General features: G+C 44.5%; 1 protein-coding gene across 2 annotated transcripts in view; it reads left to right on the top strand.

The window, feature by feature from the left end:
- ivns1abpa (influenza virus NS1A binding protein a) overlaps positions 1 to 20,213 on the top strand; it is a 51,246-nt gene extending 31,033 nt beyond the window's left edge. For both annotated transcript variants that reach the window (XM_039002908.1, XM_039002907.1), the window contains exons 3-14: positions 60 to 198; positions 3,465 to 3,634; positions 3,835 to 3,910; positions 4,015 to 4,188; positions 10,788 to 10,913; positions 13,735 to 13,845; positions 14,366 to 14,504; positions 15,175 to 15,399; positions 17,811 to 17,932; positions 18,026 to 18,284; positions 18,626 to 18,799; positions 19,014 to 20,213. In XM_039002908.1, the coding sequence (XP_038858836.1) occupies positions 88 to 198; positions 3,465 to 3,634; positions 3,835 to 3,910; positions 4,015 to 4,188; positions 10,788 to 10,913; positions 13,735 to 13,845; positions 14,366 to 14,504; positions 15,175 to 15,399; positions 17,811 to 17,932; positions 18,026 to 18,284; positions 18,626 to 18,799; positions 19,014 to 19,273 (1,947 nt within the window). In that variant the 5' untranslated portion in view covers positions 60 to 87 and the 3' untranslated portion in view covers positions 19,274 to 20,213. The remainder of the gene's footprint in view (positions 1 to 59; positions 199 to 3,464; positions 3,635 to 3,834; positions 3,911 to 4,014; positions 4,189 to 10,787; positions 10,914 to 13,734; positions 13,846 to 14,365; positions 14,505 to 15,174; positions 15,400 to 17,810; positions 17,933 to 18,025; positions 18,285 to 18,625; positions 18,800 to 19,013) is intronic.
- Positions 20,214 to 25,966: the final 5,753 nt, after the last annotated feature.

The following is a 25,966-nucleotide window of genomic DNA, read 5'->3' as shown; positions in this document are numbered from 1 at the left end:
CACAAAAAAACTAAATGTAGATGTCGTCCTCCCCTCCTCCTCCGTCCCTCACCTGTCAGGCTCTGCCCCCAACATTAAGCAGTGAACATGATTTCCAACGGTTACCTGATCTTTGAAGATGAGACTTTCCTGGATTCCACTGTGGCCAAAATGAACGCCCTGAGAAAGAGCGGACAGTTCTGTGACGTGCGACTGCAGGTACGTGAAGATCTCTCTCTGTCTTTTCATCCTCCGTGGCCAAGGCTCACATGAAAAAGAGATCTAAATGTCAATGTGACATTCTGGTTAAATAAAGGATAAAAATACAAATCATAATCAGAGCACCTGTGACATGAGGGGGTGGGGGGTGAAGGAGAGTGGGAGTGTGAAGGAGAGTGGGAGTGTGAAGGAGAAGGGGAGTGGAAGTGTGAAGGAGAGGAGGAGTGTGGGGGAGTGTGAAGAAGAGGAGGAGTGTGGGGGAGAGGGGGAGGAGGAGTGTGAAGGGGAGTGGGAGGATGAGACATACAAAGCCAGAGGTGTTTTTCTAGATTAGAGCTTTTGACAACTTGTACTCCTTCTCTAAAGGCAAAACCGGTTGTCCTAAAGCCAATCACATGTTTGATCCTATAGGTTAATCCACCATCCTCAAAGCTAGATATTTCCCTGTCAGTCAAGCTAGTATGATGTGTAAAAAGAAACAATGACAATTCAGAAGAAGTAATTAAGATCAAATCTCATTGGACAGGAGTTCAATATTTACTATCCTGTTTCCTGTTGATGTCATAATGATGATGTAGTACTTTTCTTCAGGAGCGAGCGATCGGGTTACATTACCATCCTCTCTCTCTCAATCCCTCTCTTGCTCTTATTTTGTGGCTCTTATTGGGGCGATTCCACTCCAGAAGGCCCACAAATATTTCTGGTATCTCAGATTGTTCTGGAAATTGTCACATAGAAACTTCATTGAGAGGAAGGATGTTTTTATATGCATTTTACATTTGTATCACAAACCATTTCTGAGAAAATTATGATAAAGCTATGAGAGCTTTGAGATAACTCTGTAATGAAAAGCGCTATACAAATTATTAGCGCTATACAAAGTATTCTTATTCTTATTATAAAAGAGGCCATTTTAGGCCCTTTTTAGACCTGTACATGCCTCCTGTAAGACCCTATGATGTGTGAAGCGTATATGATGCAGACAACACGTTGGAGTCATTATACTCCTTATAGTGTGCTCTAACATATGGAGTATGTCCAGATTCTGAAGAGAAAAAAATCCACATTCGTTTATTTAACATAAAAATATGAATATCAAAAGTACCCTTTTGATTTTGTAAATTTTGAGACATTGTTTTAAACAATATTCTTTACAAGTACATCACGTTTCCAGTGTGTGTGTTCTGATAGTTATGAAGTTATTCTCTCTTCTGACTACTCATGTCAGTCATCCTCTTTGACTGGACCTTTCCACCATTTCCTGCCCCATCTGTCTCTGTCTTGATTTGTCCCCACTAGGGCAGAAAACATTGTTTCCCTCACTCTGTTCTATGCATGGGCATTAGGCTATAGCTTAAACCATGTATTACATTTTTTATAACGGACACTCTTTAACTATCTTGTGTCGCCGTTTAAAAAAAAAACGTAGCCTATATTCCCTTCTCTGCATTCGATAGGCTATGAATATGACTGAAGGTTACCCTTCATCATTTTAAGCATGGCTTTTTCCCGATCAAACAATTAATGTTACGGCGTTCCAATCTAATGACAAGTTTAAACTTATTAAGAAGAAAAGGACCCATGCGGGCTGGGAAAATCCCTCAATGCAAGGTTGAAAACCAAATGGCCAATAGCCTGGGCTCCTAATGGCCAATCATAAAAGCTTTTAGACAAATTAAAGTTATGAACATTCGCTTATTTTCCAAATATTCTAGACAAAGGTGTTGTCGAAGTTTTGTGGCTTTAAAAAATAACAAGAAAAAGTCTATAGCTTAGGCTATTCTCAATCACAGCTTTATGATGGATAGAACAAACAATATTATTCCTCACCAGACAGTCACTGTTCCATCATGATGTAGTCCTATAACCTAACTCACTACGTTAAGACTGTTCCATCAGGATGTAGTCCTATAACCTAACTCACTACGTTAAGACTGTTCCATCAGGATGTAGTCCTATAACCTAACTCACTACGTTAAGACTGTTCCATCAGGATGTAGTCCTATAACCTAGCTCACTACGTTAAGACAGCCTGTTCCATCATGATGTAGTCCTATAACCCAGCTCACTACGTTAAGACAGCCTGTTCCATCATGATGTAGTCCTATAACCCAGCTCACTACGTTAAGACAGCCTGTTCCATCATGATGTAGTCCTATAACCCAGCTCACTACGTTAAGACAGCCTGTTCCATCATGATGTAGTCCTATAACCCAGCTCACTACGTTAAGACAGCCTGTTCCATCATGATGTAGTCCTATAACCCAGCTCACTACGTTAAGACAGCCTGTTCCATCATGATGTAGTCCTATAACCCAGCTCACTACGTTAAGACAGCCTGTTCCATCATGATGTAGTCCTATAACCTAACTCACTACGTTAAGACTGTTCCATCAGGATGTAGTCCTATAACCTAACTCACTACGTTAAGACTGTTCCATCAGGATGTAGTCCTATAACCTAACTCACTACGTTAAGACTGTTCCATCAGGATGTAGTCCTATAACCTAACTCACTACGTTAAGACTGTTCCATCAGGATGTAGTCCTATAACCTTGTTCACTACGTTAAGACAGCCTGTTCCATCGTGATGTAGTCCTATAACCCAGCTCACTACGTTAAGACAGCCTGTTCCATCATGATGTAGTCCTATAACCCAGCTCACTACGTAAGACAGCCTGTTCCATCGTGATGTAGTCCTATAACCCAGCTCACTACGTAAGACAGCCTGTTCCATCATGATGTAGTCCTATAACCTAGCTCACTACGTAAGACAGCCTGTTCCATCGTGATGTAGTCCTATAACCCAGCTCACTACGGTAAGACAGCCTGTTCCATCATGATGTAGTCCTATAACCCAGCTCACTACGTTAAAACAGTCTTTTCCTCAGACAGTCACTGCTCCGTCATGTGCACGCCAGACAGATACACACAAACCTGTTCTGTTCCTCTACCAGAAAATAACACTACAAATATTTGACACTGCCTGCACTTAGCCTCTGCCCGGGCTTTCAACAACATTATCTTTTGCCCAGTTGCATAGGGGCAATAGGGGCGGTAGCGTCATATATCACAATGTTTTATGGGTACATAATCACGATAGGACTACATCGCCAAACCCTAATCCCCACACTCATCTCTCTCTTCAAATCCACTGTCTCCCTGACACTCACACTTTCTCTTTTTCAAATGTGTTTCTGTTTGATTGATATAACCTCTAAAGAAGGATCTGTATAGTTTGACCCCTGACCTTTTGTACTCTGTAGGTGTGTGGTCATGAGTTGATGGCCCACCGTGCTGTGCTGGCCTGCTGTAGCCCCTACCTGTTTGAGATCTTCAACAGCGACATCGAGGCTCACGGCGTGTCCCACGTCACCTTCGAAGACCTGGACCCAGAGGCTGTGGAGATCCTGCTCAACTACGCCTACACTGCCCAGTAAGTACCATGACCTCTGACCCCTACACTATGCCTACACTGCCCAGTGAGTATACATCTTCTAATACACATTGTGCAATGAGCAGAGTCCTAGGCTTTGTTAAGAATTTCCAGGACCTTCACCGCTCTGCTGACCCAGGAGACCTTTCACTATGCTCCTCACCTGTCTGACTGACTAATGGTTGTGTGCTGTCTGACAGGTTGAAGGCAGATAAGGCATTGGTTAAGGAGGTCTATTCTGCAGCCAAAAGGCTCAAGATGGAACGGGTCAAGCAGGTAAGATCTTTCTCTTGTTTCAACTACTGATACTCCATATTGTACGTTTTTAATGCAGTCCCAATGGTCAGAGTTTCACACTTCTCTCCTCTCTGATTTGTCAGATCTGTGGCGACTACCTGCTGTCTAAGATGGATTCCCAGACCGCCATCTCCTTCCGTAACTTTGCAAGCTGCATGGGAGATGGCCGCATGCTGGCCAAGATCGACGCCTACATCCAGGAACACCTGCTGGAGGTCTCAGAGCAGGAGGACTTCCTCAAACTGCCCCGCCTCAAGGTGAGCCGTCCCCAGCAAACTTTCTTAACCCAGTCTACAGGGTCCACCTGTCGGTCCATGTACAGTATGTGATGCATTCTAACTCCAGGAACCTGAAACTAGTCAACTAATCAGCAATCTGCTATTAATTAGAAACCAGGTGTGCTGGTGTTGGGATACATCAAATATATGGAAGCACTGGTGGGCCCTGAGGACTTGGTTGAGAAAGCACAGGAAAAGCCTGTACAGTAGCTAACTGCGTAGGTCTTGAGGAACTCCTCTAAGCACCATATTTTAGCTTTTTAACTTGGACTTTAGAGTAGCGAGATTTATGCAGTTGTACTTTCTTTAGATTCGTACATGGCAAAGCCTCCTAAAATGAATATGAGAAGATATATTATGATGCTGGGTTGAGCTGGATTTATTTTTTATTTTTTTGGCTCTTCACAGTATTTTACGACATCTTTTTGCATATCTATCAGTACATTTTGGCTAATGTCAAGAAGCAAACTTTCCAGCGCTACACGTAGGCTACTTGATGTAGGCCTATTCACTGCTAATCACGCACTCTGCTCCGCGGACCTATCGAAACTAGAGGTCGACCTGATTAGGATTTTTCAACGCCGATACCGATTATTGGAGGACCAAAAAAAGCCGATACCTATTAATCGGACGATTTTTATATATATTTGTAATAATGACAATTACAACAATACTGAATGAACACTTATTTTAACTTAATATAATACATGAATAAAATCAATTTAGTCTCAAATAAATAATGAAACATGTTCAATTTGGTTTAAATAATGCAAAAACAGTGTTGGAGAAGAAAGTAAAAGTGCAATATGTGCCATGTAAAAAAAGCTAACGTTTAAGTTCCTTGCTCAGAACATGAGAACATATGAAAGCTGGTGGTTCCTTTAAACATGAGTCTTCAATATTCCCAGTTAAGAAGTTTTAGGTTGTAGTTATTATAGGAACTATTTCTCTCTATACCATTTGTATTTCATATACCTTTGACTATTGGATGTTATTATAGGTACTATAGTATTGCCAGCCTAATCTCCGGAGTTGATAAGCTTGAAGTCATAAACAGCGCAATGCTTGAAGCACAGCGAAGAGCTGCTGGCAAACGCAGGAAAGTGCTGTTTGAATGAATGCTTACGAGCCTGCTGCTGCCTACCACCGCTCAGTCAGACTGCTCTATCAAATCATAGACTTAATTATAATTTAATAAACACACAGAAATACGAGCCTTAGGTCATTAATATGGTCAAATCCGGAAACTATAATTTCGAAAACAAAACGTTTATTCTTTCAGTGAAATACGGAACCGTTCCGTATTTTATCTAACGGGTGGCATCCCTAAGTCTAAATATTGCTGTTACATTGCACAACCTTCAATGTTATGTCATAATTATGTAAAATTCTGGCAAATTAATTACGGTCTTTGTTAGGAAGAAATGGTCTTCACACAGTTCGCAACGAGCCAGGCAGCCCAAACTGCTGCATATACCCTGACTCTGCTTGCACAGAACGCAAGAGAAGCGACACAATTTCCCTAGTTAAAATAAATTAATGTTAGCAGGCAATATTAATTAAATATGCAGGTTAAAAAAAAGATATACTTGTGTATTGATTTTAAGAAAGGCATTGATGTTTATGGTTAGGTACACATTGGTGTAACGACAGTGCTTTTTTCACGAATGCGCTTAAATCCTCACCCGTTTGGTGAAGTAGGATGGCGAAGTAGGATGTGATAATAAATTAACAGGCACCGCGTTGATTATATGCAATGCAGGACAAGCTAGATAACTACACATGGTTGATGATATTACTAGTTTAACTAGTGATTATGTTAAGATTGTTTTTTATAAGATACATTTAATGCTAGCTAGCACCTTGGCTCCTTGCTGCACTCGCGTAACAGGTGGTCAGCCTGCCACGCATTCTCCTCGTGGAGTGCAATGTAATCGGCCATGATCGGTGTCCAAAAATGCCGATTACCGATTGTTATGAAAACTTGAAATCGGCCCTAATTAATCGGCCAAGCCGGTCGACCTCTAATCAAAACCATATTCTAATAAAAACCATACTACCGCCTACTCCGGATGTAAGGTGGTGCCATGAACTCAATATTAAGAGGTGAGAAATAAATTATATACTCACAGAAAGCTGTTAAACAATTTTTCCCTCAATCAGAATGCATCTCTTCTCAGAATGCATCTCTCCCTCTTCCGTGTGCACAGTGGGGAGAGGAGTTGAGAGTGGATCGCTCACACTGCAGCAGACAGGGAAACGGAGACAGGCTGATACTTTCATAGCAGGAATCATCATAATGCATAGGCTGTTACTGTCGACCAAATAATGGTTTTAGAACGTTCTACAGGAACGTTGTGTAGCAAAATTACCTACGTACACAAAATGCTTCGGTAAGAGGAAGGTAATGTCGGCAGGGTGGGAAATTAACTTTTTGGTCCACCAGCCACTGTGGCAGGTAGATAATAAAAAATTAAAAAATCTACCAGCCACTCAGATTTTTTTACCACAAATGTTTTTTGAGACCATAAAAACAAAAGATGAGCATGCTTTCTGTTTTTCTAAATTACTGTATGTATTACTAGTAAGAAGTAATTAAATATAAATTACTGTATGTATTACTAGTAAGAAGTAATTAAATATAAATTACTGTATGTATTACTAGTAAGAAGATCATTTAGACCCAATAGTAAAAACAGATGGAGTTCTACAAATGAACATGAAGAATCAAGTTCCTGCCCTGCCACAAAAGGCTGACTGATACAGCTAATTTATTAATATAGTTCAGAGCTCTGCACTGACATGTTTTACAATGTCACGAACCGGCTCAGAGCCCGTAACAAAAGGGAGACAACGTGGAGATAAGGAGTAACAAAATATATTTATTAAATAAAGTAACCTAAATGCCATTAACAATGGTGTGTGTAATCAGTAGTGTAAGTGAGTGTTTTGGCATGCATGAATGTGATAATGCGGTGTGTTGAAAGGTGCTAAAGCAAACAACCAAAATGTCACAAAAAACCACAACAAAATCTATAAAGGTGTCTGCATGGAGAGAGTCTCCCTCATGAATGGGGAAATGGTGTATTTATCCTATGACACAGCGGGCCCAGGTGTTTCCCATGTATCTGACGACCCTCCCAACTCCGCCCACCTGCATCCTAATAAGGAAACAAGAACAAAGAGAGAATACGGCAGACAGAGTGGGAGGGTCGTCACATCCCCCCCCATAAAACCGGGGACCAACAAGGACCCCGGAACAACATACCAGCCTCTTCGTCCCAAATTGATGAGGGGTTACGTGCACAATTCCAATTTACCCCAGCCAACCTCCTTCTCCTCCGACCTCAGCAACCTTTGCGCACGGGAAGCACTATTTAAGAGGAAAAAAGTCCCCAGACCTCAGCAACCTTAGTGCATAGGAAGCAACATTTAAGAGGAAAGACTCCCCAGACCTCAGCAACCTTAGTGCATAGGAAGCAACATTTAAGAGGAAAGACTCCCCAGACCTCAGCAATCTTAGTGCATAGGAAGCAACATTTAAGAGGAAAGACTCCCCAGACCTCAGCAACCTTAGTGCATAGGAAGCAACATTTAAGAGGAAAGAAGAATACAAGACCAGGAGGGAACAGACAGGAAAGACAGAACCAGACAATACAACCATTCAAGAACAGGGCGCACGAGACCACATCAGCTACAAACTCCAACGAAAAGAACAAGGTCCTTAATTTGCTCTAACATAATCAGATCACACAGCCCTTGGAGAGTCACAACTTCAGAGGCTGATCCTCCTTTTTCCGCAGCAACCAGTGATCCGGGTCAACAGCATCAATGTAACAGTATAAACTTTACGTCGTCCCCTCGCCCCGACACGGGCGCGAACCAGGGAACCTCTGCACCCATCAACAACGGTCGCCCACGAAGCATCGTTACCCATCGCTCCACAAAGGCCGCAGTGACAAGCTTGTCACGAACCGGCTCAGAGCCCGTAACAAAAGGGAGACAACGTGGAGATAAGGAGTAACAAAATATATTTATTAAATAAAGTAACCTAAATGCCATTAACAATGGTGTGTGTAATCAGTAATCAGTAGTGTAAGTGAGTGTTTTGGCATGCATGAATGTGATAATGCGGTGTGTTGAAAGGTGCTAAAGCAAACAACCAAAATGTCACAAAAAACCACAACAAAATCTATAAAGGTGTCTGCATGGAGAGAGTCTCCCTCATGAATGGGGAAATGGTGTATTTATCCTATGACACAGCGGGCCCAGGTGTTTCCCATGTATCTGACGACCCTCCCAACTCCGCCCACCTGCATCCTAATAAGGAAACAAGAACAAAGAGAGAATACGGCAGACAGAGTGGGAGGGTCGTCACAACAAGGAGTACATGATGTGCTCCTAAGTAGAAATGTAGAAGCACACAAATACATAGAGGAGAACAGAATATTTGAGTGTTTTAATTATAAGAAATAAACGTTTTTTAGGAGTGATCCATGCTCAGTCAAGCACAATCATTAGTTGAGACGAATGTTCAGCGGCCGCTTTAAGGGACTGGCCGTTACCGTGGTAACTTGGGCACTCCCTTGTCTGTGATGAAAAAATCTCAGACTGCGACATCCTAACAGCAGACAGTTGCAGCAAACTCAATCTAACATTGACAACAACCTAAAGTTAGGCTGTGAACAAAACTATATAATTGGCCAAGAAACACGAGGACAAGTCAGACTTTAGTAGCCTTTCTTATCAGTTCCACTAACTTCTACATGTCGCCTTTGGATTAAAAAACTGTTCCCAAATGCTCTGTGTGACCACCTGCCAACGTGGCTGGAGAAATAGACCTTCTTACCCACCAATGACAAAATCTACTCGCATCATTTTGGGTTTATCGTCCCAGCTCTATTGAACAGCCTTGCTGCAGTAGTTATACTGGTCTTTATCTTGCCGAGGAGTCATCAACTGATTGCTCTATTGACCGTTGGAGGACAAACATGGATAAATAATCTTAGTAGAAATTGTTAGCTGTTCCTCCTCCTGAATCTCACCCAATATGTACAATTATTTAATGTCTTGGTGGACGTTTGTATCTAAATCATTAGCTCCCATTTTTGCTTTTACACAGAAACAGTATTTGATCCTGGCTCAAAATGCGTTAATTTAGATTAACTGTGATGGAGCATCACAGTTTAATGTGGGTTTAACCCAGCTTGTTACTCAGGGATTTCAAATACAGTTAGTTGCATTATTATTAGGGCTGGCACAATGACTGTGTAACCAGCGGTTATGGATGAAGACAGCCATGAAAATGAAATAACCGTAACAAGCAAGGTGTTGTAGCAAACGAGTCCCCGGTTCCCTAGGCAACACGTCCTCCCTGCTGCAGCAACACACATAGAAATATAATTAATAAAACAGGCTTGGAACCTCTAACCCTACCAATTTCACTGGTAAACTCATGGTTACACTCGCAATGGCTGCCTGATATTGTGATGCAATAATTTCCATGGTAATGTAGAATGTTCATTCAAATGATGTTATTTTTAGGCCTCCCGGGTGGCGCAGTGGTCTAGAGCACTGCATCGCAGTGCTAGCTGCGCCACCAGAGTCTCTGGGTTCGCGCCCAGGCTCTGTCGCAGCCGGCCGCGACCGGGAGGTCCGTGGGGCGACGCACAATTGGCCTAGTGTCGTCCGGGTTAGGGAGGGTTTGGCCGGTAGGGATATCCTTGTCTCATCGCGCTCCAGCGACTCCTGTGGCGGGCCGGGCGCAGTGCGCGCTAACCAAGGTCGCCAGGTGCACGGTGTTTCCTCCGACACATTGGTGCGGCTGGCTTACGGGTTGGAGGCGCGCTGTGTTAAGAAGCAGTGCGGCTTGGTTGGGTTGTGCTTCGGAGGACGCGTGGCTTTCAACCTTCGTCTCTCCCGAGCCCGTACGGGAGTTGTAGCGATGAGACAAGATAGTAATTACTAGCGATTGGATACCACGAAAATTGGGGAGAAAAGGGGGTAAAATTTATATAAAAAAAATAAAAATGATGTTATTTTTGTAATGTGAGTTGAATCACCAAATCACAGCACAGATTGATGGGTACACTTCTTGCTTTTACTTCCTGCTTTGCTCCTATGGGTACAATTGCAATGGGTGCCAGTCCACCCATTATGCCATCATTGACTTGAATGGGGATTCCCGTTCTATCTATTCTATTTCTATGGCGCACATGCAGCCAGGAGGAGAGGAGAGAATGTGCGTCTTAAACAACAAAAACAGTTATTGCGGTGACTGCTGTCATTTGTCTGGCCAATAACAGTCTTTGGAAATTCCATGAATGTCACAGCCCTAGTTAGTGTATTACCTTCGGTGCTGCAGAATGTACTTAGGAATTCCCAGTTACTGGTTTTGATTGGTCTCTAGTTTGAGGTGAAACACAACCTTTTTTTGTAACGGCTAGACTATGATGGTTCAATAATGATTCCGTGTCTTGTGATTTGTGGTATGAACGAAGCACACCCTAGCCATGGTTGATCCTAGATGGCCTTTTCAAACCTATTTTTGACTGTTCTCCTCTTGTGTCTGTCTACAGTTAGAAGTAATGCTGGAAGACAGCCTGAGCCTGCCCAGCAACGGCAAGCTCTACAACAAGGTGCTCAACTGGGTCCAGCGCAGTCTGTGGGAGAACGGAGGTCAACTGGATAGACTGATGGAGGAGGTCAGTACTGTAGCTGGAGTTTAGCTTGCACTAATCCACCCCCATAACCCTCCCCACCTTCCCTCCCTCTCTCGCTTTCCTTTAGCAAGTCGTAAAAGGCATCCGCATGCTTCAGGTCGGCTGGCGCTGAGCACTGCTAGGCGGACCGAACGATTGTGCTCGCATACTCCCTTAAAAGACCTTCACTTGAAAAACAAGAAAAAATTGTCAATAGTACTGTTTGTCCATTTTGAGACCCCGTAGCCAGTGTACACTTCATCAAAATAGTCTGAATTCATCTATGACGACTCAAGAAATCTGTCATTCATTTTGACATTTTTGTCAAGGAGATCTTTGTCTCGCAATTTTGCACCTGACTAGGATGTTTGGTGCAATATTTCTCAAGTGAAAGAATGTGCATGGGGACGGGTCATCTCTCGTTAAATGACAACAGACACTTTATTGAAGAATCCCTACAATTGACCAATCGCCAACGAGGGGACGTAGACTTCGGCTTGCCTCGGGAGAGAGAGAGAGAGAAAAAATGGTGTTCCCGAACAGCCCAAGTTTCTTTCCCAAAGTCCAACACGAACAAAATGTCACAAAAAATGTTGTCATAATATATGCACAAACTGTTTGGAACTGTTTGGGCTGGGAAGCATGCGGACGCCTTAAGGCACTGTTCCAAACCCGACGTCATGGCACGCTGTGTTAGGACTGTTTGGTGGTTCTTTTTGTTCTTTCCTTTTTTCTCATTTTCTTTCCTAATGTTTAGTTCTGCAGTACAGTGTACCTGGCCATACAGCAAACTAGAGGTGAGCAGAGCCAGACCTGTGTTGCTGTTCTGTTTTAGTGATCAGTTGGATCCACCTACAGTGTCTTGACTTTTGCTCTATTCTCTTTTGCATTGAAAGATGTGAGCAGGTCCCTCACTCTGTTCTGTCCCACTGATACCCTTCTCTTTCTGAGCAGGTGTGTGTGTGTGTGTGTGTGTGTGTGTGTCAGCGAGCGCTCCAGTACTAACGAATGTTCCTCCCCGTTGATTTGTCTCTCCTCCAGGTTTATTAACAGCAGCAGGAGAGCAGACTGAAGAGCCAAGACTGAGCCGCCAGGGTAATGAGTCAGGGAGAAACAGAGAGAACAGAGGGAGGATAGGAGGAGCCCCCCTCTTTCTCTTTCTACAGCCAAAGCAACACTGTGCTCCCATCTGTCTACACACACACACACACACAGGCCTACTTAGCTTATACATATTTACATTTTGTAAAGTATGCATACAACCTAATTGACTTACATTCCACTGACATCCAGTGGAGAGCACTCACAAAAACCCATATCCACTCACAGAAACCCGTATCCACTCACAGAAACCCGTATCCACTCACATAAACCCGTATCCACTCACATAAACCCGTATCCACCCACAGAAACCCGTATCCACCCACAGAAACCCATATCCACCCACAGAAACCCATATCCACCCACAGAAACCCATATCCACTCACAGAAACCCGTATCCACTCACAGAAACAGTATCCACTCACAGAAACCCATATCATACCCACTCACAGAAACCCATATCATACCCACTCACAGAAACCCATATCATACCCACTCACAGAAACCCATATCATACCCACTCACAGAAACCCATATCATACCCACTCACAGAAACCCATATCATACCCACTCACAGAAACCCATATCGTACCCACTCACAGAAACCCATATCGTACCCACTCACAGAAACCCATATCGTACCCACTCACAGAAACCCATATCGTACCCACTCACAGAAACCCATATCGTACCCACTCACAGAAACCCATATCGTACCCACTCACAGAAACCCGTACCCACTCACAGAAACCCGTATCCACTCACTGAAACCCGTACCCACTCACAGAAACCCATATCCACTCACAGAAACCTGTACCCACTCACAGAAACCCATATCCGAAACCCATATCCACTCACTGAAACCCGTACCCACTCACAGAAACCCATATCCGAAACCCATATCCACTCACTGAAACCCATACCCACTCACAGAAACCCATAATCACTGAAAAGACCATCTGCATAGCACATAACCATGATTACCCCCCCACATACTCGGTACTCCCGTCATAATTCACTATTCAATGAGGAGTTTAATATTAACCAATTTTTAGAACCAAGAGATGTCCTTTAATTAGGCACGGGCAGAATGCCGGCCATTTTAACCATAACCATAAAGAAGCTTTTGAAATGGTTCTCTGCTCAAGCATATTCTATTCTACAATATCTCAATGCCCACTGTCATTTTGTTTGAAAATATCTCTATTTTCATGTTTTATTTATTCACTATTTGTATGAAACAATAATGTATGTAAAAGCTTTGTCTTCTACATAAGCATAACTCATGGATTTACATCAGAAAGCTGCAGTGCCTTTTTCCCATGCAATTATAATGACCAACCTCCTCAGCCAACCGTTTAACGGTTTTCCAAGCATTGAGGTCATGAGGACTGAAGACGTTTCCAGATGCTTCATCTTTACCAACTCCCTCCTCCTCCTTTTATAGATGTTATGAAGGGAAGGGGATGCAAAGGAGCAGCACCTGCAGATGTTGTGTATGTCCCTGCATTTACTGTAACCACCTGCGTTCCTTCAACTGTGTGTCCATGTTGATAAAGAAGCCTTGGCTCCTACCGGTGACGACAGACCAACCTGAACCTTCCTCACCCTCCCACACCGTCCTCCTCCCCCTCCCTCCCGTGTTGCCCGGGGTGCTGCTTTGCTGTGTGTTGCCATGGAGACAGCCTGCCACATGGGTGTTGTGTCGCTGTGTGTCTTGCAGGTGCAAATGCTGTACTATTCAGCCGACCACAAGCTGCTCGATGGCGCTCTCATCATTGAGGAACATGGGGTGTTTGGTGTTGGTGCAGAGGACCACATCCAGTTTGTGCAGGTACACACCCCGCCCCTATCCTGGGCTAACTCTGTGTCACTTGGCCCAACCTGGCCTCTATCCACCTAATGTAGCCTGGCAACAAGGGCACAGCCGGTTAGTGTGTAAAACCTAGGAACACTACACCGGCTTGCCTAGCTCCGTTGCACACTAGACTGGTTCTCAGATCAATTGAGTCTAGTCTTTTGGCGATTGGGTTCTGATCGCAAAATGTTTTCAGTATGTAGCTGCTTCTTCATTGGTCAAGTCTACCCTGTGTCTTTGCCGTCTTTCAGCTTGTTTAGATGGTTTAAATGGGTTGTAGACTGGTTTGAACTGTTTCTGGGGCACTACTCAGCACTGCTAAAAGACTATTTGGGTGTAGTTCTAGGCAGGTTCAAAGCCAGGATTAGTCCATTTCAGGCCAGATTGTAGAGTGTGTGCTCTGCAGCCAACTGGTGTTGTAGCCTGTAGGAGATGTTGTGGATCTTCCCTCTGGCTGGGTTTCTGTACTGTAGCTGCGTTGGTTGTGCTGTTGCAGAAGAAGCCCCTTCGTGAGAACAGCAACACCCAGAGACAGCTGAGCTCCAGCTCCTCCGGCAGCACCTCGCCCTCCGGCTCCTCCTCCAACACACCCTGCAGGAGAGAGTGGAAGTATATTGCCTCCGAGAAGACCACCAGTAAGTGTCTCTGTGGGTGTGTGTGTGTGTGTTTGTTTGTGTCGGATGTTTGAAGACTTAACGGAGGAGTGGGTGTGTTAACTCAAAATGACAACGGCTAGATTCTAGTTTAACGTTTCCTTCACCGTATTTCCACAGTACATAGTCGCCTTCACGCTCAGGCCAGGTCCATCTCCAGTGAGACTACTGCGCAGGCGTACTAATATCAGAGTGATAGCACATTAATAACAGAAATATAAGGATACTTAAAACAGTAACTTAACAGGTGTATAACATAATGTGTATGAATAGCATAATAACTTTTAAGATAAGAACTTTGTTTTTGACTTTAGTTATTACATCACCTCTCCACTCATGGCCCTCCCTCCCCCTCTCTTTCCCCTTCCTCTCTCTCTCTCTCGCTCTCTCTCCCATCTCCCCCTCTTCTCTCTCTCTCCCCCTCTTCTCTCTCTCTCTCTCGCTCTCTCCCATCTCCCCCTCTTCTCTCTCTCTCCCCTTCTTCTCTCTCTCGCATCTCCCCCTCCTCTCTCTCTCCCCCTTTTCTCTCTCTCCCCCTCTTCTCTCTCGCTCTCTCGCTCTCGCTCTCTTCTCTTTCTGTCCCCCTCTTTCCCTCTCTCTCTCCTTCTCTCTCTCCTCTCTCCCTTCTCACTGTCTCTCTCCCCTTCCTCAGACAACACTTACCTGTGTCTGGCCGTGCTGGATGGGGTGTTGTGTGTGATCTTCCTGCATGGCCGTAGCTCTCCCCAGAGCTCTCCCTCTGCAACACCCTGTCTGATGAAGAGCCTCAGCTTCGAGGCCCAGCCTGAGGAGCTTGAGGAACACCCGCTGACCACCATGCACTATGCCCGCTCTGGCCTGGGCACTGCCACCCTGCACGGCAGGCTCATCGCTGCAGGTACGGAGATTTTAACCAATGTCTATTTAACCTTATATTTATACAGGTTATTCTCATTAAGATACAATCTCTTCACAGCAAGATAGAGCTGTTAGTTAACCAGCCACTGAGCCTCTATCTGGAGACTGGTACTGACCGGTCCCCAGTCTCACATCCTTCAAATCAGCCCTGTCCTGTCACTCACAACTGTCATCTACAGTGCATTCGGAAAGTATTTAGACCCCTTGACTTTTTCCACATTTTGTTATTTTGCAGCCTTAATCTAAAATTGTTTAAATCTTTTTTTTTCTCATCAATCTACACACAATATCCCATAATGACAAAGCAAAAACAGATTTTTAGAAATGTTAGCAACAATAATATATATATATTTTTTTTATGGATATAACATTTACATAAGTATTCAGACCCTTTACTCAGTACTTTGTTGAAGCATCTTTGGCAGCGATTACAGCCTTGAGTCTTCTTGGGAATGACGCTTCAAGCTTGGCACACCTGTATTTGGGGAGTTTCTCCCATTCATCAGATCCTCTCAAGCTCTGTGGTTGGATCGGGAGTGGATGGGGAGCACAGGTATTTTCCGGTCTCCAGAGATGTTAGATCGGGTTCAAGTCCAGGCTCTGGCAGGGCCACTCAAGGACATTCAGAGACTTGTTCCGAAGTCACTCCTGCGTTGTCTTGGATGTGTGCTTAGGGTCGTTGTCCTGTTGAAAGGTGAACTTTTGCCCGAGTCTGAGGTCTTGAGCGCCCTGGAGCAGGTTTTCATCACGGATCTCGCTGTACTTTGCTCCATTCATCTTTCCCTCAATCCTGACTAGTCTCCCAGTCCCTGCTGCTGCCACCACAATGCTTCACCGTAGCGAGGGTGCCAGGTTTACTCCAGACGTGACGGCTTGGCATTCAGGCCAAAGAGTTCAATCTTGGTTTCATCAGACCAGTTAATCTTGTTTCTCATCGTCTGAGTACTTTAGGTGCCTTTTGGCAAACTCCAAGCGGGCTGTCATGTGCCTTTTACTGAGGAGTGGCTTTCGTCTGGCCACTCTACCATAAAGGTCTGATTGGTGGAGTGCTGCACAGATGGTTGTCCTTCTGTAAGGTTCTCCCATCTCCACAGAGAAACTCTGGAGCTCTGTCAGAGTGACCATCTGGTTCTTGGTCACCTCCCTGACCAAGGCCCTTCTTCCCCGATTTCTCAGTTTGGTCGGGCAGCCGGCTCTAGGAAGAGTCTTTGTGGTTCCAAACTTCTTCCATTTAAAAATGCCACTGTGTTCTTGGGGACCTTCAATGCTGCTGATTTTTTTCTCTACCCTTCCCTAGATCTGTGCCTCGACACAATCTTGTCTCGGAGCTCTACAGACAATTCCTTCGACCTCATGGCTTGGTTTTTGCTCTGACATGCGCTGTCAACTGTGGGACCTTTATATAGACAGGTGTGTGCCTTTCCAAATCATGTCCAATCAATTGAATTTACCACAGGTGGACTCCAATCAAGTTGTATAAACATCTGTTTGCGCTATAGGCTCACATTAAGGGTTCTGTGGGCCCAGACAGACCTGGTGTCCTCTGTTTGAGCTATAGGCTCACATTAAGGGTTCTGTGGGCCCGGACAGACCTGGTGATCTCTGTTTGAGCTATAGGCTCACATTAAGGGTTCTGTAGGCCCGGACTGACCTGGTGATCTCTGTTTTGAGCTATAGGCTCACATTAAGGGTTCTGTAGGCCCGGACTGACCTGGTGTCCTCTGTTTGAGCTGTATGCTCACATTAAGGGTTCTGTAGGCCCGGACTGACCTGGCGTCCTCTGTTTGAGCTATAGGCTCACATTAACGGTTCTGTAGGCCCGGACTGACCTGGTGTCCTCTGTTTGAGCTGTATGCTCATATTAAGGGTTCTGTAGGCCCAGACAGACCTGGTGATCTCTGTTTGAGCTGTATGCTCACATTAAGGGTTCTGTAGGCCCGGACTGACCTGGTGTCCTCTGTTTGAGCTGTATGCTCATATTAAGGGTTCTGTAGGCCCAGACAGACCTGGTGATCTCTGTTTGAGCTGTATGCTCATATTAAGGGTTCTGTAGGCCCAGACAGACCTGGTGATCTCTGTTTGAGCTATAGGCTCACATTAAGGGTTCTGTAGGCCCAGACAGACCTGGTGATCTCTGTTTGAGCTGTATGCTCACATTAAGGGTTCTGTAGGCCCGGACTGACCTGGTGTCCTCTGTTTGAGCTATAGGCTCACATTAAGGGTTCTGTAGGCCCGGACTGACCTGGTGTCCTCTGTTTGAGCTGTATGCTCACATTAAGGGTTCTGTAGGCCCGGACTGACCTGGCGTCCTCTGTTTGAGCTATAGGCTCACATTAACGGTTCTGTAGGCCCAGACTGACGTGGTGTCCTTTGTGTATTTTCCGTCTCCAGGAGGGTATAACCGAGAGGAGTGCCTGAGGACGGTGGAGTGTTACGACCCCAAAGACGACCGCTGGACCTTCACCGCTCCTATGCGGACTCCCAGGGCTCGCTTCCAGATGGCAGTGCTTATGGTACGACCCTGACCTTTGAACCCTAATTTCATAGGATTGACAGGTGCCTGTCTGACTTAAACCTGTCCCTCTGTCTCCTCTCATCTCTCATAGGGTCAGCTGTACGTGATGGGCGGCTCCAACGGCCACTCGGACGAGCTGAGCTGTGGGGAGACATACGATCCGCACACTGACACGTGGGCTCAGGTGCCAGAGCTCCGGACCAACCGCTGCAACGCAGGTGTCTGCTCATTGAACAACAAGCTGTTCGTGGTGGGAGGGTCGGACCCCTGTGGGCAGAAAGGCCTGAAGAACTGTGACGCTTTTGACCCTGTGACCAAGACCTGGAACAACTGTGCTCCCCTCAACATCAGTAAGCACCTATACCACAGATACACTACGGAGCTATAGGAGGACGGGCTCATTGTAATGGCTGGAATGGAATCAATGGAACGGTGTGAAACACATCACACATATGGAAACCTCGTTTTACTCCGTTCCATTTACTCCATTCCGGCCATTACAATGAACCCGTCCTCTTAAAGCTCCTCCCACCAGCCTCTTCTGCTTTGTCTTGTCACCAGGGTGGAAGCCTTTACTAATGGTGCTTATCATTTATTGCATGTACTGTGTCAGTGAAGAACTGGAACAGTTTTGAGTTGTCCTGTGAATGTGAAAAGTGATTCAAGTGTGGCGTTAACTCTGTTCACCTAGGGAGGCACCAGGCTGCGGTGTGTGAGCTAGATGGCTTCATGTACGTGATTGGAGGTGCTGAATCGTGGAACTGCCTGAACACAGTGGAGCGTTACAACCCCGAGAACAACACCTGGACCCTGATCTCCCCCATGAACGTGGCCCGCAGGGGGGCTGGGGTGGCCGTCTACGCTGGTAAGACACTTCTCCATAGAAATATAGCATTCTGGTTCTATGGTCTGCTCTGAACTGGGGATTACCGTGTATAGGGTCATGGGTTCACTGTGGTGGGGATACAGTTTGCTTTGGTTGCAACCTTGGAAATTGACAGAAATATCCAAATCATTGCTCAGATTTGTGCTGACCCTTCTCTCTCCTTGTCGCGATCTCCTTCTCTTCCCGTCTCTAGGAAAGCTTTTCGTGGTTGGTGGGTTTGATGGCTCCCATGCCCTGCGCTGTGTTGAGGTGTACGACCCAGCGCGCAATGAGTGGAGGATGCTCGGTAGCATGACCGTGGCACGCAGCAATGCGGGTGTAGCCGTGCTGGGTGATTTCATCTGCGCTATGGGCGGCTTCGACGGAAACAACTTCTTGAACACGCTGGAGGTTTACGACCCCGAGACGGACGAGTGGAGCGACTGCGCCGATGCCCTCTCCTCCTCCGCCTGAGGGTTAAGGGTCAGAGGTCAATGGGGGGGGGGGGGGGTTACCTTTCCCAAACTAACAGGCTTAGTGACATAATCGTGTTTCGTGATGTTCCGTAGGTGAGTGGGAGGAAGGGGACAGAGGAATCATTTTGGCGGGGGGTCTTCAGTGAAGACTGGAATATTTGGGGGGATGGTTGCCGAAAGCAACATTAAGCCTTTGCATACAATATTTTTCGTGCTGTATATATTTTCCTTTTTGTCTTAAGAATGCCAACATTTAATACACTTTTAGTGCAATTTAGGTTTTTTGTTGTTGAAAGGTTTGTGTATTGTTTTCTGAGAAGAAGCTACTGTTTTGATCATCTCAAAACTACCTTGGACCTACTGGTCTGGTCAGGATGGGTGATGGTGCTGGAGAACCTTGGGTTGACTTGATTTAGAAGGTGATTCTGAATAGTTGTTTCCATTTTAAACTGTCATTTTAACTCCCACACACATTTAAAGATATGCAGTTTGAAGCCTTATTCAAAGAAAGAGGGTCACTCCCATCATGGCTTTGTCATTTAAACTGAAGCTGGATTTTGCTTTTCCAATCTTTAATGATGGCCTTTTTTAAAATATTTTTATACACTGCTGATTTACCAATAGAAGAAGTAGCTGACGCACATGACAACTGAGTCATCAAACGAAACCAGTGCCAGTTTAGTAACAACGCGAACACACACACACACACAACCAACCATGCTTCTGTGCTTGTTCTAACCAAGTATTTTGTTACTGCGTTTTGACTAATTCACGATTTGTAGAGATGCTGTTTTCTTTATTTCTTGTGTGGTGTTTTAAAAGGGGTTCAGACATTTGGCTTTTGACATTTTCTTTTTTGAGTTTAGAAGGATTGGAAGGTCCTGTATCACATTTGTAACACGCTGAAATTCCTTAAGTAATAAACCATTTCAACCTGACGGCGTGTGCTCTTGTACTTTTCTTTTTCCCAACGAATACAGTACTAGAAATGACTCCGGTTTGACTGGGGTGCGTTCAGTATGACGCAAAGGTGTGTAACGCTGAATTCAACGGAAACGATACTGTACTGAATGACCAGTTGAAAAAAAAAATGGATTTATGGTGGCCTAGAGAGCAATTACCGTATGGTGTGCTGCACGAGTTTTGTGATTTCAAATAGTCACACCCATATTGTTCAGGCCACACCAACCAAACGGGATCAAACGTACCTCAAAGGCTGTTGAAGAATGGTGTGCACCGTTTTCGGGAAATGTGCCTTTCCGTACAAACCGTCACACAACGTAGCAAACGGAACACACACCTTGTTTGTTAGAGCTGTGACTGTCAAACATTCTCTGTCTTTTAGGTAGTGTAGCGATGGGTCACGTATACCACAGTGTTCTAATGAAAGAACCACCTGATTATACTTCTACTCTATAAACTTTCCATCGATTGGACGTTGCAAGTCACTACTTAATCCCCCAGGACACAATTACACAAACTAATATATATTGAGATTCAGCCAAATTGCAAAATGTGTTGACAAAAAACTCTTAAGTTTAGTTGACTTCCACTCAATGTCAAAACGTATTAAATCAAGTAAGCAAAAAACTGTTTACTCAACTTGGAAATTCATAAACCTGTAGTCAAATTTACTGAAGCAACATTAGTTGTGTTGATTAGAAATTAAGTTCAACACAACTTATCTTGTCTATACTTACAGTATGTAACTAAGTTGAATCAACAAAGATTGTGTATAATCAAATTAGAAATTCACAACCAAAAAATCGAATCGATTGGAAAAAACAACCGCTGTTCAGATGACTTCAACTTCGTTTTGTGGGGTGGAGCTATTAGAATAATACCTAGCATGCTTTGCAACTGTCCATTTTTGACATTTACATTTTGGTTATTTAGCAGACCCTTTTATCCAGAGAGTCTTCAGTTAGTGCATTCAACGAAGGTAGATAAACATCCACATTTAAAAAGTAACAAGTAAAAAGGTCATGTAACCGTTTCTGAAAATGTCATTGTAGTTGTTGGATGGTTGACATTACTTAAGTATATTGCCAGTTTTGAAACTGGTGGAAACTTTTCCACATGAGCAAGAGAGACTAAAGTGAGTGCTTTCAGAAAGTATTTATACCCCTTGACATATTCCACATTTTGTTGTTTTACAGCCTGGATTCAAATGGATGACAATGTATTCTCACCCATCTACACGCAATAAATACCCTGTTATAACAAAGTGAAAACATGTTTTAAGATTTTAAGTGTGTTGTCATGTGCCTTTTACTGAGGAATGGCTTCCGTCTGGCTACTCTACCATAAAGGCCTGATTGGTGGAGTGCTGCAGAGATGGTTGTCCTTCTGTAAGTTTCTCCCATCTCCCTGACCAAGGCCCTTCTCCCCAGATTGCCCAGGCACCAGCTCTAGGAAGAGTCTTGGTGGTTCCGAACTTCTTCCATTTAAGAATGATGGAGGCCACTGTGTTCTTGGGGACCTTCAATGCGGCAGAAATGTTTTGGTACCCTTCCCCAGATCTGTGCCTCGACACAATCCTGTCTCGGAGCTCTACGGACAATTCCTTCGACCTCTTGGCTTGGTTTTTGCTCTGACATGCACTGTCAACTGTGGGACCTTATATAGACAGGTGTGTGCCTTTCCAAATCATGTCCAATCAATTGAATTTACCACAGGTGGACTCTAATCAAGTTGTAGAAACATCTCAAGGATGATCAACGGAAACACGATGCACCTGAGCTCAATTTCAAGTCTCATAACAAAGGGTCTGAATACTTATGTAAATAATGTATTTCTGTTTTTAATACATTTGCAAACATTTCTAAAACCCTGTTTTCACTTTGTCATTATGGGGTATTGTGATGTCATTATGGGGTATTGTGTGTAGATTGATTAGGATTTTTTTTTTTATATACATTTTAGAATAAGGCTGTAATGTAACAAAATGTGGAAAAAGTCAATGGGTCTGAATACTTTCTGAAGGCACTGTATGTAAAGTAGATATTTCTGTATTTATAAAAACACATTTCAATGTCATTATGGGGTATTGTGTGTAGATGGGTGAGAGAAAATCTATTTAATCCACTTTGAATTCAGGCTGTAACACAACAAATGTGGAATAAGTCAAGGGTTATGAATACTTTCTGAAGAAACTCTATTTAACCTGAAAGTCAGTTAGATTAATTGAAAATATAATACATTCGGTGTTAGTATAACTCTACATTTAAAGTTGATATAACTAAAGTTGAAATTGATTCAACTATGAATAATAGTAGGTTATACTGACAAATGGTGAAGTTGACTTAACTACCTTTTATTAGTCAAAGTACATTTGATGTAAATTAGAATGGTTTGAATTTTAAAGTTGATAGAGCTTGAATAAGCCCATATAACTTTATGACTAGAAATAATAAATTGAAACAAATAATTTTTAACAGTATACTATTACCAAATATAGCATTTCTCTCGCTCTCTCTCCCCTCTATCTCCCACCATCTCTTCTCTCTGCACGAGCAGAAACTTCTGGCAGGTGACTAGCAGCATGGTCTCTCTGCAGGAGTCTAAGCTTCTCTACCACTTAGTTTCCACTGGGACATGAATATCTACCTACCTACCTCACTAAGAGGGCTTTTTCTGTTCCCATTACAGTCTAATTTGGGAGAGATTAGACTAAGTTTAGTGTACCTGCAGAAGGAGGGAGAGCAGGTCAGTCCGGTCACATGATCTCTAAAGGGTTGGTGGGTGAACCAAGCTGCACCTGAGTTGCACTTGTGCTCCTTGAATGACCCTGTCCTTGGACATTGGGAGAATCTCAATTGCATACTCCTCGCGTCCTCTCACCTCACCTCCTTCCCAAAACCCATTGGAGGAGAAGGTCAGAGGGGAGAGACCTCTGGCTTTCTCATCCAATGGGTTTTGAGGAGGCGAGGAGAGGAGGCGAGTAGTATGCAATTGTGATTCTTCCATTGGGTACCTAACACCTGTCTGTCAAAGACCACTAATTCCTTCCTTCTCCACTGCACGTTCTGTTCATTCACTAATCCCTCCTCCCCCCTCTGTAGTCAATTCACAAAATGGCCTCTTGTAATCTGAACAGTCAGGCAATAAACCTGTCAATCACGTCACAACCTGGCTGGGGGAAGTAGGCCAATCACGTCACAACCTGGCAGGGGGAAGTAGGCCAATCACGTCACAACCTGGCTGGGGGAAGTAGGCCAATCACGTCACAACCTGGCTGGGGGAAGTAGGCCAATCACGTCACAACCTGGCTGGGGGAAGTAGGCCAATCACGTCACAACCTGGCTGGGGGAAGTAGGCCAATCACGTCACAACCTGGCTGAGGAAGTAGGCCAATCACGTCACAACCTGGCTGGGGGAAGTAAGCCAATCACGTCACAACCTGGCTGGGGGAAGTAGGCAACTGAGTGAGCCAAAAGGGTTGGGGTCGAGGGCAGCACTTCCTGCTGAACTGAGAGGTCATGGCTTTTGGCCAGGCCATGTCAAACAATGACCTACCCAATAGGAATATAATTCTAATTCTATGGACCTACCTGAGTGACGATTAATTTTACTATTCCCCCCATCACATCTTTATTGGGGGAACCAGAGAATAGAAGGCATTCGACAGTGTGAGGGTACCGGTACTTATTTTTGTCTGTCTATATTATTTTTTTGTACCCTTCACCAGGAAAATGGTTGGATGCCTCGGCTACAGCAGACTACTTTTGAACTAGAAAATACTGCATGATGATAAACCTGTTGTTTGTCTTTACCTGTTGATGTGAACAGAGAAGGCTGTATCTCCTTTCCTGAGAGTTATGAGACGGAGAGAGGAAGTATTCATCCTCTGGGGTGTGCTTCTTTGTGAAGGCGAAGAAGAAAAAAACATAATTTGCGACAAATAATGCCATTGTAATTGAGTAGAGTGAAACCCTTTTCACAGTGAATCAGATACTGTCAGACATACTGTCAGAGACAGAGGAGAGACATAGGCTAGGCACCCATAGGGATATTATGGGCTTAAAGCCAGGATTCAATCCGATCCGCCCTGTTCGGCTATGCACTTTTAAAGAAAGTTTGCGGAGGCTGCATTCACGGTAAACACTGTATATGTAGGCTCAATTGGATAATTACCTTTAAATGTCAAGCACGCTATGACGCGCAGATCGGAATGAATCCAGGCCTTAGCTAGGGTTAGGGTCACATTTGATTTATCATATCAAAGGGAGGTTTGTAATAAAACAGCATTAAATAAGGTTCACTAACTGTGAGATTAGACCAATCCTCAACGTTGGACCTATCATCTAATCTACAGGATGTCAAGTATCTGTGGTTTCTGAGGCACGGGAAGAATCTCACGTCCTCTCCTCATCTGCTTTTGTAAAAGGTCAAAGGTCATTGAGGAACGTAAGGCTAATCCCATTTACAGGCGGTGGAATCCCCAAATAAATGTGTGAAATTATAAAAACTAATGTAGCGATACGTTTTATAGATAGGCCTATACGGATACTTAGAGTACCCATTTTCCTCCCCAATTTCCTGGTTTCTAATTGGTAGTTACAGTCTTGTCTCATTGCTGCAACTCCCGTACCCACTCGGGAGAGGCGAAGGTCGAGAGCCAAGAGTCCTCCGAAACACGACCCAACCAAGCCGCACTGCTTCTTGAAACAATGCCCGCTTTCACCCGGTAGCCAGCCACACTAGTGTGACGGAGGAAACACCGTACACCTGGCGACCGTGACAGCGTGCATACAACCCGGCCCGCCACAGTAGTCGCTAGAGCCCTTTGGGGCCTTAGACCACCTCGCCACCCGGGAGGCCCAGAGTGTTTTTAAATGGTTGCATGCTTTTCTCCTCAAAGAAAAACAACAGCTGATTGAAAAGGGTCTAAAGTAGTGCACTATATAAGGTGAATTTTAAAACACGTGCGCCGCCGAGGGGAGCTTACTCCCGTTTTCCCAATAACAAATTGACACGCTCCTCGACCACTTATCACTTATCGGTTGAGAATCTCCCAAGAAGTTCAGTGCAGCACTGCAGTTTCACTTTGACCCCCTCCAAACACCCCACTGTATGACATGTAAGTGCTCTGCTTCACACTGCATTTTCACTTTGACCCCCTCCAAACACCCCACTGTATGACATGTAAGTGCTCTGCTTCACACTGCAGTTTCACTTTGACCCCCTCCAAACACCCCACTGTATGACATGTAAGTGCTCTGCTTCACACTGCAGTTTCACTTTGACCCCCTCCAAACACCCCACTGTATGACCTGTAAGTGCTCTGCTTCACACTGCAGTTTCACTTTGACCCCCTCCAAACACCCCACTGTATGACCTGTAAGTGCTCTGCTTCACACTGCAGTTTCACTTTGACCCCCTCCAAACACCCCACTGTATGACATGTAAGTGCTCTGCTTCACACTGCAGTTTCACTTTGACCCCCTCCAAACACCCCACTGTATGACATGTAAGTGCTCTGCTTCACACTGCAGTTTCACTTTGACCCCCTCCAAACACCCCACTGTATGACATGTAAGTGCTCTGCTTCACACTGCAGTTTCACTTTGACCCCCTCCAAACACCCCACTGTATGACATGTAAGTGCTCTGCTTCACACTGCAGTTTCACTTTGACCCCCTCCAAACACCCCACTGTGTGACATGTAAGTGCTCTGCTTCACACTGCA

Source organism: Salvelinus namaycush, chromosome 10, assembly GCF_016432855.1.
Source record: "Salvelinus namaycush isolate Seneca chromosome 10, SaNama_1.0, whole genome shotgun sequence".
Lineage (NCBI taxonomy): Eukaryota > Metazoa > Chordata > Actinopteri > Salmoniformes > Salmonidae > Salvelinus > Salvelinus namaycush.
Note: the sequence above shows the minus strand (reverse complement) of the source record. Positions and strands in the feature narration are given on the sequence as shown.